The sequence below is a fragment of the Cervus elaphus genome, chromosome 19 (genome assembly GCF_910594005.1).
Source record: "Cervus elaphus chromosome 19, mCerEla1.1, whole genome shotgun sequence".
In the NCBI taxonomy this organism is placed as follows: Eukaryota; Metazoa; Chordata; class Mammalia; order Artiodactyla; family Cervidae; genus Cervus; species Cervus elaphus.
The window spans coordinates 41,709,809-41,725,356 of record NC_057833.1 but is presented as its reverse complement, the minus strand read 5'-3'; the positions used below and the strand labels follow the sequence as shown (position 1 = coordinate 41,725,356).

Genomic DNA, 15,548 nt, shown 5'->3' with positions numbered 1-15,548 from the left:
CCTGGGTTTGTGGCCACGAAGCCCAGGCTGTTTTACAAGTGCCAGGGAGCTTCATGGTCAGCCAGAGTTCATGCTACTTTTTAAGGCGAGAAATCACCCAGGAAGTGCATGCCAGTAAGCCGGCACTTTGCTGTAAAAGTTTGGGAAACTTTAGGACAGTCGCCAAATTTCAGAGCATTTTCTCCCCCCTTCCCCTGGCTACCAGGGGATCTGATGTCCAGAAACTGACTAGGAAAGCTAGTGGGAAGAGTAGAGCAGAAGACTACACAGGATGGAGCAAGGTCATGATTGACTGGGTTATCAAATTCTGTCATTTCTGCAGTTAAATGAGGTAATCTTAGGATCTTAGAATGTCCTCTGGGAACCTACTCAAAAGCCTTCTGTGCAATCACTGGAGATCAAAATAAGGTCTAAGTTAAGTACAGTGGTAGACAGCGGTGAAGTTCCCAACCAGAAAACATTTTCATCAGTCTGGCTGAAAGCGTGTGTCAGGGAAGCACAAAAGAATGCATGCTTCCAGAGTAGAATATATTTCACCTTTTCTCATCTTCCACAAAAATATTGTCATCTACTCTGGTTATCTAACAGTATTTAGTAGTATTCATATTGGATGACTCCCAGGCATTTAGATGGGAGTGACTCAGGGCTACTGCATCCCAGAGTGACTCCAGTCCATGGAATATGCATGTCATCTTATTAAAAACATCTGTCATTTATCCATTCTTCTTTCAACCACCGGTTTTCCAAAAACCCAGCTTGATAATAATCGCTGAGTCAGTGGGGATATAGTAGAAATAACTTTGACCTTGGAATCAGGAAGCTTATCTTAGTCTGATGTTCTCCAGAGTTATGGGTAACTGGAGACTCATTCTGTCTGAGCTTTGTGATCCTCACCTGTAACAGAAGAATAGCAACTCTTTGGAGAGGATGAACATGAAGTCTTTTGTAAACTGTGAGGGATTGTGCTCATATAAGAGCTTGGTAGCACACTCCTGTTGTTACTTGTATGACCTTGTTGTATTATGGTAAAATAGATCTTCTTGCCATAAGTCATGGGCAGTGAACACAAAGGAGCATTTTCTTAGATGATTCTTCTTTATTGCAATGAGAGAGCCAGAGCCAGGCACATACTTTATGAATGAGAGAATTAAGTTGTTCAACTAACTTTCCTTGGGCTGTGGTTAAGAGTTGGCTGAACCCATCAAATCAGATCCCAGGAACCACAACTTATTGGACTACATTTTTATTTTTATTTTAATGTTTTTCTCTGTCTAGTGTGCTACTAGTCATTCATAGGTTGGTAGAATTTTTTCTACCACGTGCATTTTTGAATGGCAGGATTTATTTTTCCTTTTATATTTTTTTTTCCTTTTGATTAGTAGGTAGGGTTTTGATTGTCTTTTGTTAAATGTATACGTGGGAAGCCTCCGTATGAAACTCTGTGCCTAGTGGTGATTGTTATAGCTACATGAAAGACAGATTTCTAGAATAGATTCTGCCTGAACCTGTTGGAACTTAGGTATTTTAGACTCCGTGTTACACTTTGTCCCTTAACTTGATCTTTGTTATGTTACTTATGGCATGGTTGGGGAAATTTTGCAATATCTCAGTAACCCTCTTTTATTTTTTATTTTTAACTGACTTTTAAAAATTTATTTATTGGTGTACAGTTGCTGCAAAATGTTCTGTTAGTTTCTGCTGTGCAATGAAGTGAATCAGCTATACGTGTGTGTATACATATACATCCCCCCTTCCTCTTGGGCGTCCTGCCCGCCCCTCCTCTCACTCATCTAGGTCATCACAGAGCACCGAGCTGAGCTCCATGTGCTACACAGCGAGTTCCCGCTTCCTCTCTATTTTACATATGGTGGGGTGTATATGTCAATCCCAGGCTTCCAGTTCATCCCACCCCTCCCCCACCAAGTCCACACATCTATTCTCTACATCTGCCTCTATATTCCTGCCCCCAAAATAGCTTGAACTATAAGCCTGCTTTTAAAAATACCCCATTATGCCATGTGCTTATTTAGAGAGAGATCTAATTCAGAGCTTAACACAATATACCAGGCAGATTTTACCAATTCAATCATCATCATCATCGAAAATAGTTATACAGTGCATGGTAGGCATTTTTCTGAATGTCTTAGTATTAGGGAACTTTTGAAATCATGCTCTGAAATAAGCTAAATATACTCTCAATATAGAAAATGAGAAAAACAGCAAAGTACAAACCAACCTGTTCCACTAAACCCTTGATCTGTCTTCCATTTCTCTTTGAATTTTATACTAGAAAGTTATTTCCAGTGAATCTGCAAGTATCTTGTCTTTTTTGTTGAAGGACCATCTTTCTCTATATCTCTGAATGGAAATGGAATATGCAGTTTGCTTTTGAATATTTGAGGAACTGCCTATAAATCTTAACTATATGGATTAGAGCAACCTTTCTCAAATCAACTGTGTTTTTTGTTAAGACGTCCATTCCAATCTGTGAAAAAAAAAATTGCACAAAGGTATGTGCATGCATGCTAAGTCACTTCAGTTGTGTCCAACTTTTTGGAACCCCATGGACTGTAGCCCTCCAAGCTCCTCTGTCCATGGGATTCTCCAGGCAAGAATACTGGAGTGGGTTGCCATGCCCTTCTCTGAGCATTAAGATAGCAGCGTATAATAGCATACATTTACTATCTCGGTCTCTGACAGGACTCTGAGGTTAGCTTAGCTGGGTCCATTCTTCAGGATCTGTCACATGGCTTCATCAAGTGTTGATCAGGACTAACATCTCTTCTAAAGCTGAAGAACTATCTTCTTCCAAGTTTAATAGCAGAATTTGGTTCCTAAAGGCTATTGGACTGTGGTTCTCAGTTTCTGGCAGACTGTTGGCTGAAGGATGCCCTCAGTTCCTTGCCATGTGAGCCTGTCCGATACAGCCACTTATTTCATCAGAGAGTACGCTGAGAAGGTGACAGGTTAAGTCAACCAGAAGATAGGAGTTGCAATTTTATGTAACCAATCAAAGAAGTGATAGCCCATCACATTTGCCATATTCTATTAGTTAGAAGCAAACACCAGGCCCCACCTACACTTAAGAGAAGTGAGGTACACAAATCTATGAGTACCAGTAGGCAGTGATATTTAGGGGCCAACCTAGAGTCTCTTTGCCATAGGAAGGAAGAGGGGGAGGAAGGAAGGGAAGGAGGAAGGGAGGTAGGAAGGAAAGAGGAAGAGACGAAGGAGGGGAGGAAGAAAGGGTGGACATTATGCTTATTTTAGGGTGAGAACTGCTGCATGTTATATTGATGCTTAGGATATTTATAATCACTGTTCACATATTAAAAGTTCTAAGATATCCTCTTAAATTTTGTTTAACCCACTACTTCCCAAACATATTTGATCAAGAAACCCCTTTTTCATTAAAAAGTTCTCTGTAGTATAAAGTTTGAGAAATATTGAATTTGAGATATTGAGTTTATGTGTATATTTTCTATTTATCCAAAAGATTGTTACTAAAACTGGGAGCTTGTGGGTATATTGATATTTTCCTGGATCCCAAGAAATTCTATATTTATAAATTTTGCTGGTCAGTTAGAAAAATTAACAGGGGCAACTAGTGGGTCATCTGAATAACCACTTCTATCCAAGGATGCCATGAGATTTCATACCTCAGTGGGTATGGATTCAGTTACCGTCACATTGGCATCTGTTAATAACACTTCAGTGGTCAAAGACTAATAAGAAATGAAGTAGGACAAACTTATGAATAATGTATTAGGACCAGATGAAGGCCAAAATTCATCATGGTCCAGTAAGATTCCATAGTAGTTTCAACAGAGAAAACTTGTAGTAGAGTGAGTCATTACATACCAAAAGCACTCCGAGGAATGCTAGCTCAGAAGAACCTGGGCCAGATTGCTCAGTAGAATATTCATGTGGAACATTGCCTTTTAGTTTCCACAAAACAACATTAGCCATTTTATTAACACTGTTAATTTGAATTTAGCTCATTTTATGGTCCTGCTTTTATCTAATCTTGTAAATTGGTTTGGATATGATAGTTATATGAAGCTATAAAAATAAATACTGTACTCATATTTTTATGATTGTAAATGTGAAAGTAAAATCGCAGTGCAAATAATTTGTCAGCAGAGATAAACATACATTACTGAAGATTGAGAAACATTGAATCATTATTTTAATATTCCATTAATCATGGGCTGTAGTGACTCTTTCATCCCAATGGACTAGTAACATTCAGTGCTGTTCTCTAGTTTGACTAATCTAATTTAAAGCCAGAGGGTAGACATCAATTTCAATTGTCTCTTTCTTGTTTGAAACAACTGTGGGAGCCCCACCCACCCCCGTGTCCTCCACGGTAAGGTCCTACAGTTGACAGACATCAGGTCCTTTAGGAATATTATAAAGAGAAAAACAAGTTCTGCTTTTCTGCTCAGTTTTCTGGTTCAAGATGGTTGTACTTTGCTACAGTAGAAGATTTCTTCTCACCATCAGAGGCTTTGTCCTTCAGTCTTATTCTCTGTAAGGAAAGGACCATGTCAGATCTAGATTTTGTAATTTTACCACATAAAACGTAGCCCCAAAGCACCACATTTTGAAGAGTCTATGTGGGGCTAGTTTTATAAACTCTGTGTGTGTGTGTGTGTATGTGTGTGCGCGCGCGCATAAAAATAAGTATTCCAAAAGCCAGACGATCTGGAATCAATAGGTGGTGGAAAGAAGATTGAGAAGGAGTCAGGTGACTTGAATGTGACTCTCCTGATGTGCATTTATTCCCTGACTTATCTGGTGAAGGCACTGCTCTAGATACTTGTGAAACTGACAGCACAAATATGTCATCAAGTAAATGCTTTTCTTTCTTTTTTCTCAAGTGTTTGGTTGTCCTGCTGTCTTTTTTAAAGGTCTTCACCTATCTTGAGGTTGTGTCACCCGGTAATTGCATGAGATGCTGTAGCTGAAGTAGGAACCGAGAGGCTGTGGAGAAGGGAGGGGCCAACTGCTGAGAGAATTCTGGAAAATTCTATGATTTTCTGAGCCAAATCCCATAAGATGCCCAGTCTGTTTTGCAGACTCTTCCCTGGAATCAAGTGAAAAAATAGAAACTCCTATACAAATATAATACGTTTTAATTATGATATCATGGAGAAACCTGCTAGCCAGACATTTGCCTTTTTGTTGAATCTATATGGAGCTTCTCGAGCTTCCCAGTGTGTGGCTGTGTCCTTGCATTCCTCAACATCAGTGAGGAAGCCGACTCTCCTGAACTGCACGTTGAAAGCTGCTGGGTGTCCCAGCCTTCCCGGCTTAGGGACCGAGATCACAAGGACAGCCATGTGTTTGTCTCTGCAGGTGGCCCTCTGCTCTATGAGGACATCACGTTTGTCTACAACTCGGAGCAGCTGAACGGGACTCAGCGCGTCCTCCTGGATAACGTCCTGTCGGAGGAGCAGTGCCGGGAGCTGCACAGCGTGGCCAGTGTGAGGACTGGAAGCCTGACGCTGAGCTGGCCTGGCCTCAGCCTGGAAGTGCTTTGGTCCTGGGCTTACTTGAAGCCAGGGAACCAGGCCTGAAATACCGCTGTCTGTAGGAGAAGGACATTGATTGTGGAGGCACTTTCGGAGCCTTTGGATTGGGTCATTATAGTTTTGTCCAGATCTGGACACGGCTGTTGGGTCTGGAAGAGCTAGAGGCTTAATTCCTAGGACTTCAGTATCCAGCATGTGTCCCGCTATCATATGAAGTCACTGGGGAAATCTCTTTATATTTGACAGAAATTAATCAATATATTGGGTTTCCCAAGTGGCGTTAGTGGTAAAGAACCTGTGTTTCAATGCAAGAGATGTAAGAGAGGATGGCTTCATCCCTGGGTTGGGAAGATCCCCTGGAGGATGGCATGGCAACCCACTTCAGTATTCTTGCCTGGAGAATCCCATGGACAGAGGAGCCTGGCGGGCTACAGTCCATAGGGTCGCACAGAGTCAGACCCAGATGAAATGACTTAGCACAGCACAGCACAGTCAATATATTAATTATTTATATTCTAGATATTTCTACAGCATGTGGTGGTGGCATTTTATAATGCAAATGTGGGGTGAAAGTTAAGTAAAGATCCCTCTTTTGATTGGAAGAATTACTGATACTGGAATCCTGGAATAAAATGGGGATGGTTCTGACTATTGACTTTGGTTCTTAGTTTTCTGGCAGTCAAGGCAGAAAGGGGGTTGTGATGAATCCATAATCATCCTTAATAGAGCGTCTTGTATTTTGCTTCCAGGGGATCATGCTTGTTGGTGATGGATACAGAGGAAAAACTTCACCCCATACACCCAATGAAAAGTTCGAAGGTGCAACTGTCCTGAAAGCACTCAAAGTAAAGTCTTAAACTCTTTTGGATTTAAATTCCTAAGTGTTAATCCAAGATCTAGGAATGCCAGATTCAGGGAAGGGAAGGGTTTAGAATATAGACCTATCAGGTCGTTGAAGGGAGCAAGTATCAATGTATGACAAACCCACTGGAAAAAAAAAATAATAATAATAAAATAAATAAATAAATAAATAAAAGAAATGACACCTTCATTGTTTCTAATCATTCATTTATCAATCCATTCAGTTATCAACTTACCAAACTCTGTTATTTCCTAAGTTTGCATCTGGCAAATAATATGCAACACCCTTGTCCTCAAGGAGCTCAAGGTACAATGGTGAAAACATACTCAGGTTATCATTCTGTACTGCTAGAAATGTTTTTGGAAAGGAGTGAGGGAACTGTTCTGAGAGAAAAGAGGGTGATTAGCTTTTAACTTCCCCTCTGTGATTAGGCTTCTTTCAAGGGCTCATTTTCCTAACCCAAACCCACAAGTCTGTAGTAGTATTCCCACAAGCCAGCAGAGAGCTGAGCATCCTATGTTGGCTTAATGATTTCCTCATTAATTGGCGTCTGATTGCCTCGAGCCCTCCAATCAACCCAGTGGTTTCTAATATTCTTCCTTTTCTTCAGTTTGGTTATGAAGGCCGAGTCCCCCTGAAGAGCGCCCGTCTGTTTTATGACATCAGCGAGAAGGCTCGAAAGATTGTAGAATCCTATTTCATGCTGAACTCAACCCTGTATTTTTCCTACACGCACATGGTCTGCCGCACAGCCCTGTCGGGTGAGATATCAGAGTCTGAACTTGTTCCGTTTTACTCTCTGTGAAATGAGAAAGAAAACAATGTGGAACAAAGCTCTAGGAATGTGTCAGACTTGATGTAGAAGAGTTCTACATTTTTAAAACAAAAGAAGCTTACTCATTCTGACTTTTCCCTTCCCTCTTTTTCTACTTTGCTCGGCCCTAAACTATTAGAAGGCCATCACTCTGCCTGTGTTCCTTTCCAAATCCATTGCTTCTGGTTGTTTCAATCACATAAAAAAAAAAAAAAACTTTTCTGCTCTAGGTTTCCCTTTTAAGGGTTTAAGAACCTGGAAATTAGTCACCACTATATCCACAAGCATTGAAGGGAAGTGCTTGGAAGATAAAGGAAACATTAAAAGAAATGTTCTTTAAAAAGACAGAGACCTCCTCACTCACTGGCATCATTATTTCTTCCCCACGTCTTCTCTTCTACACCCTCCTATGGAGGAAGGGGCAAAGAATGTCACAGATATAGACTTTCCACTTGTGAATTCTCAGCTGCATCAACTCTTTTCTTTTTGACATTGGCATGTTATCCTCAACCTTTTCCTGCTGCACACAAGCAGAGCACATGAAATGCATGGAATTTCCGCATGTATATTTATATCAGAGAGCTTTTATAGCTGAAGAAGACAGGTGCAGCTTGCTTACAGTTTTTCACAACGAGTTCGTATCAAAACAGGATCAGAGTCACTTGACTGTGCTTGCCCAGTGTTCTTTAGTCTGCTCTGCCTTCTGACTCCTCAAATTTGCAAGAGGCATCATCCATAGGAAAAGACAGATAGATTGTCAGCTTTGCTCTTTGGAGGTTATGGCACGCCATCTTTCATGCTTCCCTGTTCCCTTTTCTGGCAGGTCAACAAGATAGAAGAAATGACCTCAGTCATCCCATCCATGCTGACAACTGCCTGCTGGATCCGGAGGCCAATGAATGCTGGAAGGAGCCTCCTGCTTACACATTCCGGGACTATAGGTACCACCAGCACCTGCTTCAAAATAAAACTTTTGCCCAACAGTTATCAAAACCCCATGGAAATTAGAAAGCTGATCTGTTTTGCTGTCATCCCACTCATCTCAATGAAGCAGAGACACTCCGATAATTTTCTTAAGCAGCTGCCACAACCCGGAAGTGCCTTCAGCATGTCATATTTTTATGTTAAAAATCCCTGCTCGTTTTGTTGCATCCTATCTCACAGAACATCCATTTTGTTTTCACACAAAAAGTGAACTTTATGGGTTTTTTTTTTTCCTCACTTGGCTTTCAGTTAAATATATCCTTGTGTTATATGCATCTCAGTCTGAGAACAGAGGGGATGCATCTCCACATGCAGAGGGATGTCATCATATAATTTACCTATGTCTGCGTCTTGTAAATAAGAAACTAGAAACTCAGGAGGAAAGCATGTATTCTCTTATTGAATTATATTTTACTGTGTAAAGGAAAGAGTCAAGAGTTGTAGTCACCATGTATATATAATGTGTTCATTACTACACTGTGCTCTATACAAAAGCGCTTATTGAGCGCCCCCTACCTGCAAGGCTAGGCTACTCCCCTTGGAACTCTCCAGCTGCTTAAGGAAAAACTGCGTCCTTCAGAGTTACTAGTATAAAAGAAAAGAAGAGAGTTTTAGATTCTGTGGGAAACATCGAAGAGCTAAGTTAAACCTGCTGCGGCTGCTGCTAAGTCACGTCAGTCGTGTCCGACTCTATGTGACCCCGTAGACGGCAGCCCACCGGGCTCCCCTGTCCCTGGGATTCTCCAGGCAAGAACACTGGAGTGGGTTGCCATTTCCTTCTCCAAGATTAAACCTAGTTAGGTTTTATTTTGGAAAGTGAAATGTGAGATAAGGTTTGAAATATAATTAAAATTTTAACATAAGTGGAATAAATAAATACTTCCTATATGACCCTGGGCTTCCCTTGTAACTCAGCTGGTAAAGAATCCGTCTGCAATGCAGGAGACTTGGGTTGGATCGCTGGGTTGGGAAGATCTCCTAGAGAAGGGAAAGGCTACTACCCGCTCCAGAATTCTGGCCTGGAGAATTCCATGGAGTGGGGTCGCAAAGAGTTGGACATGACTGAGCGACTTTCACTTTCCCTTTATATGACCCTACATCTGATCTTACTCTTGAAGTTTAGGAAAGTCAATCATTTTCATCTCTAGCTCAGAGGAAACTTACTACTCTGGCTGGTCAGTTCATGTCCAGTTTCCGGTATTCTGCGGTGATGTCGTGCAGGCATATAAGAGGACAAATGGTTTCCCTTTCTTCTTACAGTGCTCTCCTATATATGAATGATGACTTTGAAGGAGGAGAATTCATATTCACTGAGATGGATGCCAAGACTGTGACTGTAAGCAAGTCTGTTCTTGCAAATTTATCTAGTATTAGTCTCAATTTTGCCATTTTCCAAGGGCTGCTGGATTTCAAATATTCCTGAGCTTGAGAATAATTCAAGAAGCGAACAGAGACCTAGTAAATTTATACATCATAAAATGTTAGAAACGGAATCATCAATAAAAATCTTCTTGTCCATTTTACATATGGGTTATTTAAAGAATATTTATTAAGGATCATATGGTTAGTGTTAGAACCAGAATGTAGGTCTTCAGATTCTTTTTCAAGTAATTTGATGGAGACATAAAAACACCTGTTCTTAAATCACCCACTACTAGGATAAGTCACATGTCTCTACAGAATGATTTCATGTACCCTGGTGTCCTGCGTGCTTAGAGCGAACATTGGTCATCATACCCGTCATTATTCAAATTACCATATGTGTGTGTATATATATATTCACATAATTCTGATGGTAAGTAAACCTATACTTGAAAATTGATATATACACATTCATACAGACACATATGTGTTACATGTTCACACTTTGGAAGAGATTCTAAACACATCATCATAGACTAAAAATCAAAAGTTAAAATCAGCCACCATATTCCTAAATAAACTAATGCCTTTGGAAAACCAGCCTACTGAGCACTTATAAACCATATAGCCAGAATCTTTGGTCTTTAAGTCAAATAGCATGTGCCACAGTAGAAAAAACATAATTTCTGATTGAGGAGATAATTGAATTATAAATAGATTATGACACATTTCTTTCCTCTATGCAGAGCTAAAATTACTGAAACATGTATGTGATAAACTTCAAGGATTTTGCATTATATAGGCTATTTCCACAACTCTTATATGAGTTTTATGTATTTTCCTTCATATTTTGTACTTTTCTCAGTATCATTTATGCCATACAACTGGGGTTTAAGCAGATGATATAAAAAATGTATTATCAGATTTAAAAGGAAAACTTATGAGAATTCTGGCTAAAATTGTCCATAAATATTGATATAATTAAGAAAAATATTCCATGTAGTTTAATATACTGTAATTTAAAAGGTCATGGTGCCTCAAACTTTTTTTTTTTTTTTGGTAAAAAGCTTAAATTTTAACATGTCAGCATTTTGATGTTTCATGATCTGGGAAATTAAATCAAGAATGATGATCTGCACTCAGTTTAAATCCTAATATACGACTATCACCTTTTGAAAGTCCTCTGTGCAAAACGTATTTGATTTCTGAGCTCTGTTAACAGGTTCAGAAATGTTTGCATCTCACACAATTGGAAAAGGAATCAAACAGGTGGTTCAAAGATTTCTTTGCTTCTACTCCATCTAGTGGCCATATTTGGAAATGTCCAATGTTTGAAAGTAAACCAGCCGGGAATACTATGTATGAATCGTTACTTTAATGAATCACTAACATATGTGAATTCACCAATTTCTGAATGCAAGTTCACTGTAATTTTGATGTTTAAAGATGTGAAATCAAACACTACTCCCCTTTTAGATATTTATATTTTTAAAATAAAGGTGTACATAAAATGTACATAAGGGTACTAATTTAAACAATATTTTAATGAAAAAGTTCCAAGTTGAGAAGACATATTTGCCGAAATAAGTTCTACTTTAGATGAATGCATATGCTTGAGTTTAGGGGACATTTTGTAGCTAAGTAAAATTCTGAGGTAACCAGTGCCAATAACAAGGAGAAATGGGTAGTTTTACTTTTTATCTCTCACCTCTTTGATTCTGGAGGGAAAAATTGATTTCCTTCTGAAGCAGGGAAATACCCCAACATTTGGCTACACAAGGAAGAAAATTGTTCTAAATTCTTTACTTTCAAAAAATCTGCAATTTCCTTGGCGCTTCAGTGATTAGGACTCTATGTCTGGCACTGGGATTTGATCCCTGGTCCGGGAACTAAGGATCTTCCCAGGGAGCTAGTGAGAAAGCCATTGGGAAGTGGTAAAGCTCCCTGAGAAATGGTGAAGCTAGGGTCAACAGTACATGAACCGAGAACTTCCAAATGTTCAAGCTGTATTTAGGAAAGGCAGAGGAACCAGAGATCAAATTGCTAACATCCGTTGGATCATAGGAAAACCAAGAGAGTTCCAGAAAAACATCTACTTCTGCTTTATTGACTACTCCAAAACCTTTGACTGTGTGAATCATGACGAACTGTGGAAAATTCTGAAAGAGATGGGAATATCAGACCACCTGACCTGCCTCTTGAGAAATCTGTATGCAGGTCAGGAAACAATAGTTAGAACCAGACGTGGAACAATGGACTGGTTCCGAATTGGGAAAGAAGTATGTCAAGGCTGTATTTTGTCAGCCTGCTTATTTAACTTATATGCAGAGTACATCAGGAGAAATGCCTGGCTGGATGAAGCACGAGCTGGAATCAAGATTGCTGGGAGAAATATCAATAACCTCAGACATGCAGATGACACCACCCTTATGGCAGATAGTGAAGCAGAACTAAAAAGCCTCTTGATGAAAGTGAAAGAGGAGAGTGAAAAGGCTGGCTTAAAGCACAACATTCAAAAAACAAAGATCATGGCATCTGGTCCCATCACTTCATGACAAAAAGATGGGAAAACAATGGAAATGTGACAGACTTTTATTTTTTTGGGCTTTAGAATCACTGTAGATGGTGACTGCAGCCATGAAATTAAAAGACACTTGCTCCTTGAAAGAAAAGCTATGACCAACCTAAATAGCATGTTAAAAAGCAGAGACATTACTCTGCCAACAAAGGTCCATCTAGTAAAAGCTATGATTTTTCCAGTAGTTATGTATGGATGTGAGAGTTGGACCATAAAGAAAGCTGAGCACTGAAGAAGTGATGCCTTCAAACTGCAGTGTTGGAGAAGACTCTTGAGAGTTCCTTAGACAGCAAGGAGATCAAGCCAGTTATTCCTAAAGAAAATCAGTCCTGAATATTCACTGGACAGACTGATGCTGAAGCCTAAGCTCCAATACTTTGGCCACCTGATGTGAAGAGCCAACTCATTGGAAAAGCCCCTGATGCTGGGAAAGATTGAAGGCAGGAGGAGAAGGGGACGACAGACGAGATGGTTGGATAATATCAATGACTCGATGGACATGAGTTTGAGCAAGCTTCAAGAGTTGGTGATGAACAGGGAAGCCTGGCGTGCTGCTGTCCATGGGGTCACAAAGAATTGAACACGACTGAGCAAGTGAACTGAACTGAGTGGTAAATAACCTGCCTGCCAATTCAGGAGATGTAAGAGACATGGGTTTGACCCCTGGGTAGGGAAAATCCCTTGGAGGAGGGCATGACAACCTACTCCAGTATTGATGCCTGGAGAATCACATGAACTGAGGAGCCTGGCAGGCTACAGTCCATAAGGTTGCAAATAGTCAGACCCAACTGAAGTGACTTAGCAGCATGCACGTACAAGTAACTAAGACCCTACAAGCTGTGTGGTACAGCCAAAAAAAAAAAAAAATTAAAGAAAAATCTGGAAGTTGTATAATTACTGAATGGTGGCTTAAGATTTACATTTATTCAAGACAAGTACGGCACAGAGCCTTCTCTGACTTTAATCATCAGTTAGATATAAAGCAAAAGGAACTTTCTTTTGTCATACTTGGAAGAAACGTGGATTATTTTCAACAGCAGTATATTTGTGAAACACAGTTATTTAGGAATTTTAGTTTCTCTGTGCAAGTTTGAAAAAGATAAAATCTAATGAGTTCCATTCGCTTCACGAAAAACTAAACTCAGTGGGGCTGTGTTCCAAAAGTGTGTTTACAATCATTTAGCTAAACTTCAGAACACATTTTCTCATAGAAGCAACATCATCAGTGGAACTTGTTTATTTCTTCACATACCTGAATTATGAGAGGTGATGCTCTCCATTTGATGAGGGTTAGTCCTTTGTGACCCCACGCGCCTATAACCCATACCAATAGCTTCAAGCAATTGATAGCTTCTTCTTCTAAGCTTTCCCAGAGACCTTTATGTGTAAACATACTCTCAATTCTTCCATCAGAGACAAAGCATTAAGTTGTCCCCATGCCCTCTCTTTAGTATTGTAAGATGCTGATGCCAAGACTCCATAATCACATAGAAGCAATAGCAACCACATGTGGATAAGTGAGTCCTGACAAGCACCAGGGAATGAGCAGCTCAGAAAACTTAAAAGTAGATCCTATAGTCATGTATATAGGAAGGCTTTCCTGCCCTGTCTCATTTGCTTCAATTATCAGTGATTTTGCTATTCCTCCTCCAGAAACACAAAATCAGATTAATACTAAAGGCACCAGTAACTAGGAAGCTCTCTAAATTTACATCAGAAAGTTACTTTGACTTTGATAAAGCTGCTTAAGAAAAGCGACTCTCTCCAGCAAAGACAAGAGGAGTAACCAGAAAAGTGACTATTTTTTTCTGCTCTTCCCTTTCACACACACACACACACACACACACACACACCTGGGTCTCAGGGTTTTTCACTTCTCCACTTACTTTTGACCTTCCACTTGTTGGCGCACAGTCTAAGTTAGTTAGCATTCAAGAACTTCAGGAAATTTTCCAACTATTATTCCTGAAGCTGCCTGTGAGAAAACTTAGCCATTGAATTTTATGGTGAAGGGAACCAAAGGTTCTTCTAATGGGCATCTATCAACTCAAGTCAATTCAGAAAATAGCTAATTAGAACCGGTCCGTCTTATCAAATAGTCCAATAACTGGTACCACTTTCCTGCTTTTATTTCTAAGCTGAACTATGGAATAAGTCTGGTTTCTATGTTTCTCAAGAAAGAAAAATGAACTCTGCTTAGATCAGATACTTTAAACATGGAAGCAAGACCCCTAAAATCCCATTGCTTCAGCTTATTTAGTTAAGGGAGCCTGCTTGCTTGATCTAAGCAGTACTTCTTTCCCTTATACCTTGTTCTCCCTAAGCAACTCCACCTGAGCCATGCACAAGCTTGGAAGGACTGTGCCAATCATTTCAGAGCCCTGGAGGCTATGGAATGGGTCACCTAAAGGAGTGATGTGTTCTCATCACTAGGGGTATAGAAATATTGGCTGAGGACGACAGGGCAGGAATATTGTAACAGGAATTAAAATAGCCACTAAGATTAGACTTGAATTTTTAAAACTTTTGTATTTTGAAAAGTCCACAAACATAAATAACACTATTAAGGAATTAGAAAGTGTGCATCACTACCTGGGCTTCCCAGCTGGCACAGTGGTAAAGAATCTGTTTGCCAATGCAGGAGATGCAGGTTCGATCCCTGGGTCCAGAAGATTCCCTGGAGGAAGACTGGCAACCCGTTCCAATATTCTTACCTGGAAAATTCTATGGAGAGAGGAGCCTGGTGGGCTACAGTCCATGGGGTCGCAAAGAGTCGAACACAACTAAGCATACACACCACTACCTGTATCAATTATAATTACCAGCACTCCAGATTTCCCCTCGATTTGTTTTTGTCACTCTACAAATATTAAATGTATATTTACTTAGGCTGTGCTGGTACTAAAATTAGAGAAATGAATTAAAGGAGAGAGCCTTTGCTGTCAAGGGGTTTGCCAGCCACCAACACAGCATGTATTGAGCAGTTACCATGTGCCATGGACTGTGATGACATTTTACCTGATAACTTTATTTCCTGAATTAGGTATTATTTTGACCTTATCTTTGTCTCATAGATGAGGAAATTGGAAATGATCTATGTCTTCTTCAGCCCCAGGATTCCATTGATCTTTGATTCAAAACTTGACTCAAGTAATTCAGCAGAAGGATAGAGAAGGGGGATTGTAGAAATGTTCACAGTATAGAAACTAAGAGTCATATTTTCACTTTTTTTCTCAGGCCTCTATAAAACCAAAGTGTGGGCGCATGATCAGCTTCTCGTCTGGAGGAGAGAACCCACATGGGGTGAAGGCAGTCACCAAGGGCCAGAGGTGTGCTGTGGCTCTGTGGTTTACCTTGGACCCACTTTATAGAGAATTGGTGAGTTTCTGACCCCTCACCCTCAGAAAGTCA

General features: G+C 40.0%; 1 protein-coding gene across 1 annotated transcript in view; it reads left to right on the top strand.

Moving 5' to 3' along the window:
* The window catches only part of P3H2 (prolyl 3-hydroxylase 2), a 177,389-nt gene that overhangs the window by 143,841 nt on the left and 18,000 nt on the right, over positions 1–15,548 (top strand). The window contains exons 9-14 of the mRNA XM_043873909.1: positions 5,362–5,489; positions 6,287–6,382; positions 7,010–7,160; positions 8,037–8,154; positions 9,458–9,533; positions 15,375–15,515. Of these exons, the coding sequence (XP_043729844.1) occupies positions 5,362–5,489; positions 6,287–6,382; positions 7,010–7,160; positions 8,037–8,154; positions 9,458–9,533; positions 15,375–15,515 (710 nt within the window). The remainder of the gene's footprint in view (positions 1–5,361; positions 5,490–6,286; positions 6,383–7,009; positions 7,161–8,036; positions 8,155–9,457; positions 9,534–15,374; positions 15,516–15,548) is intronic.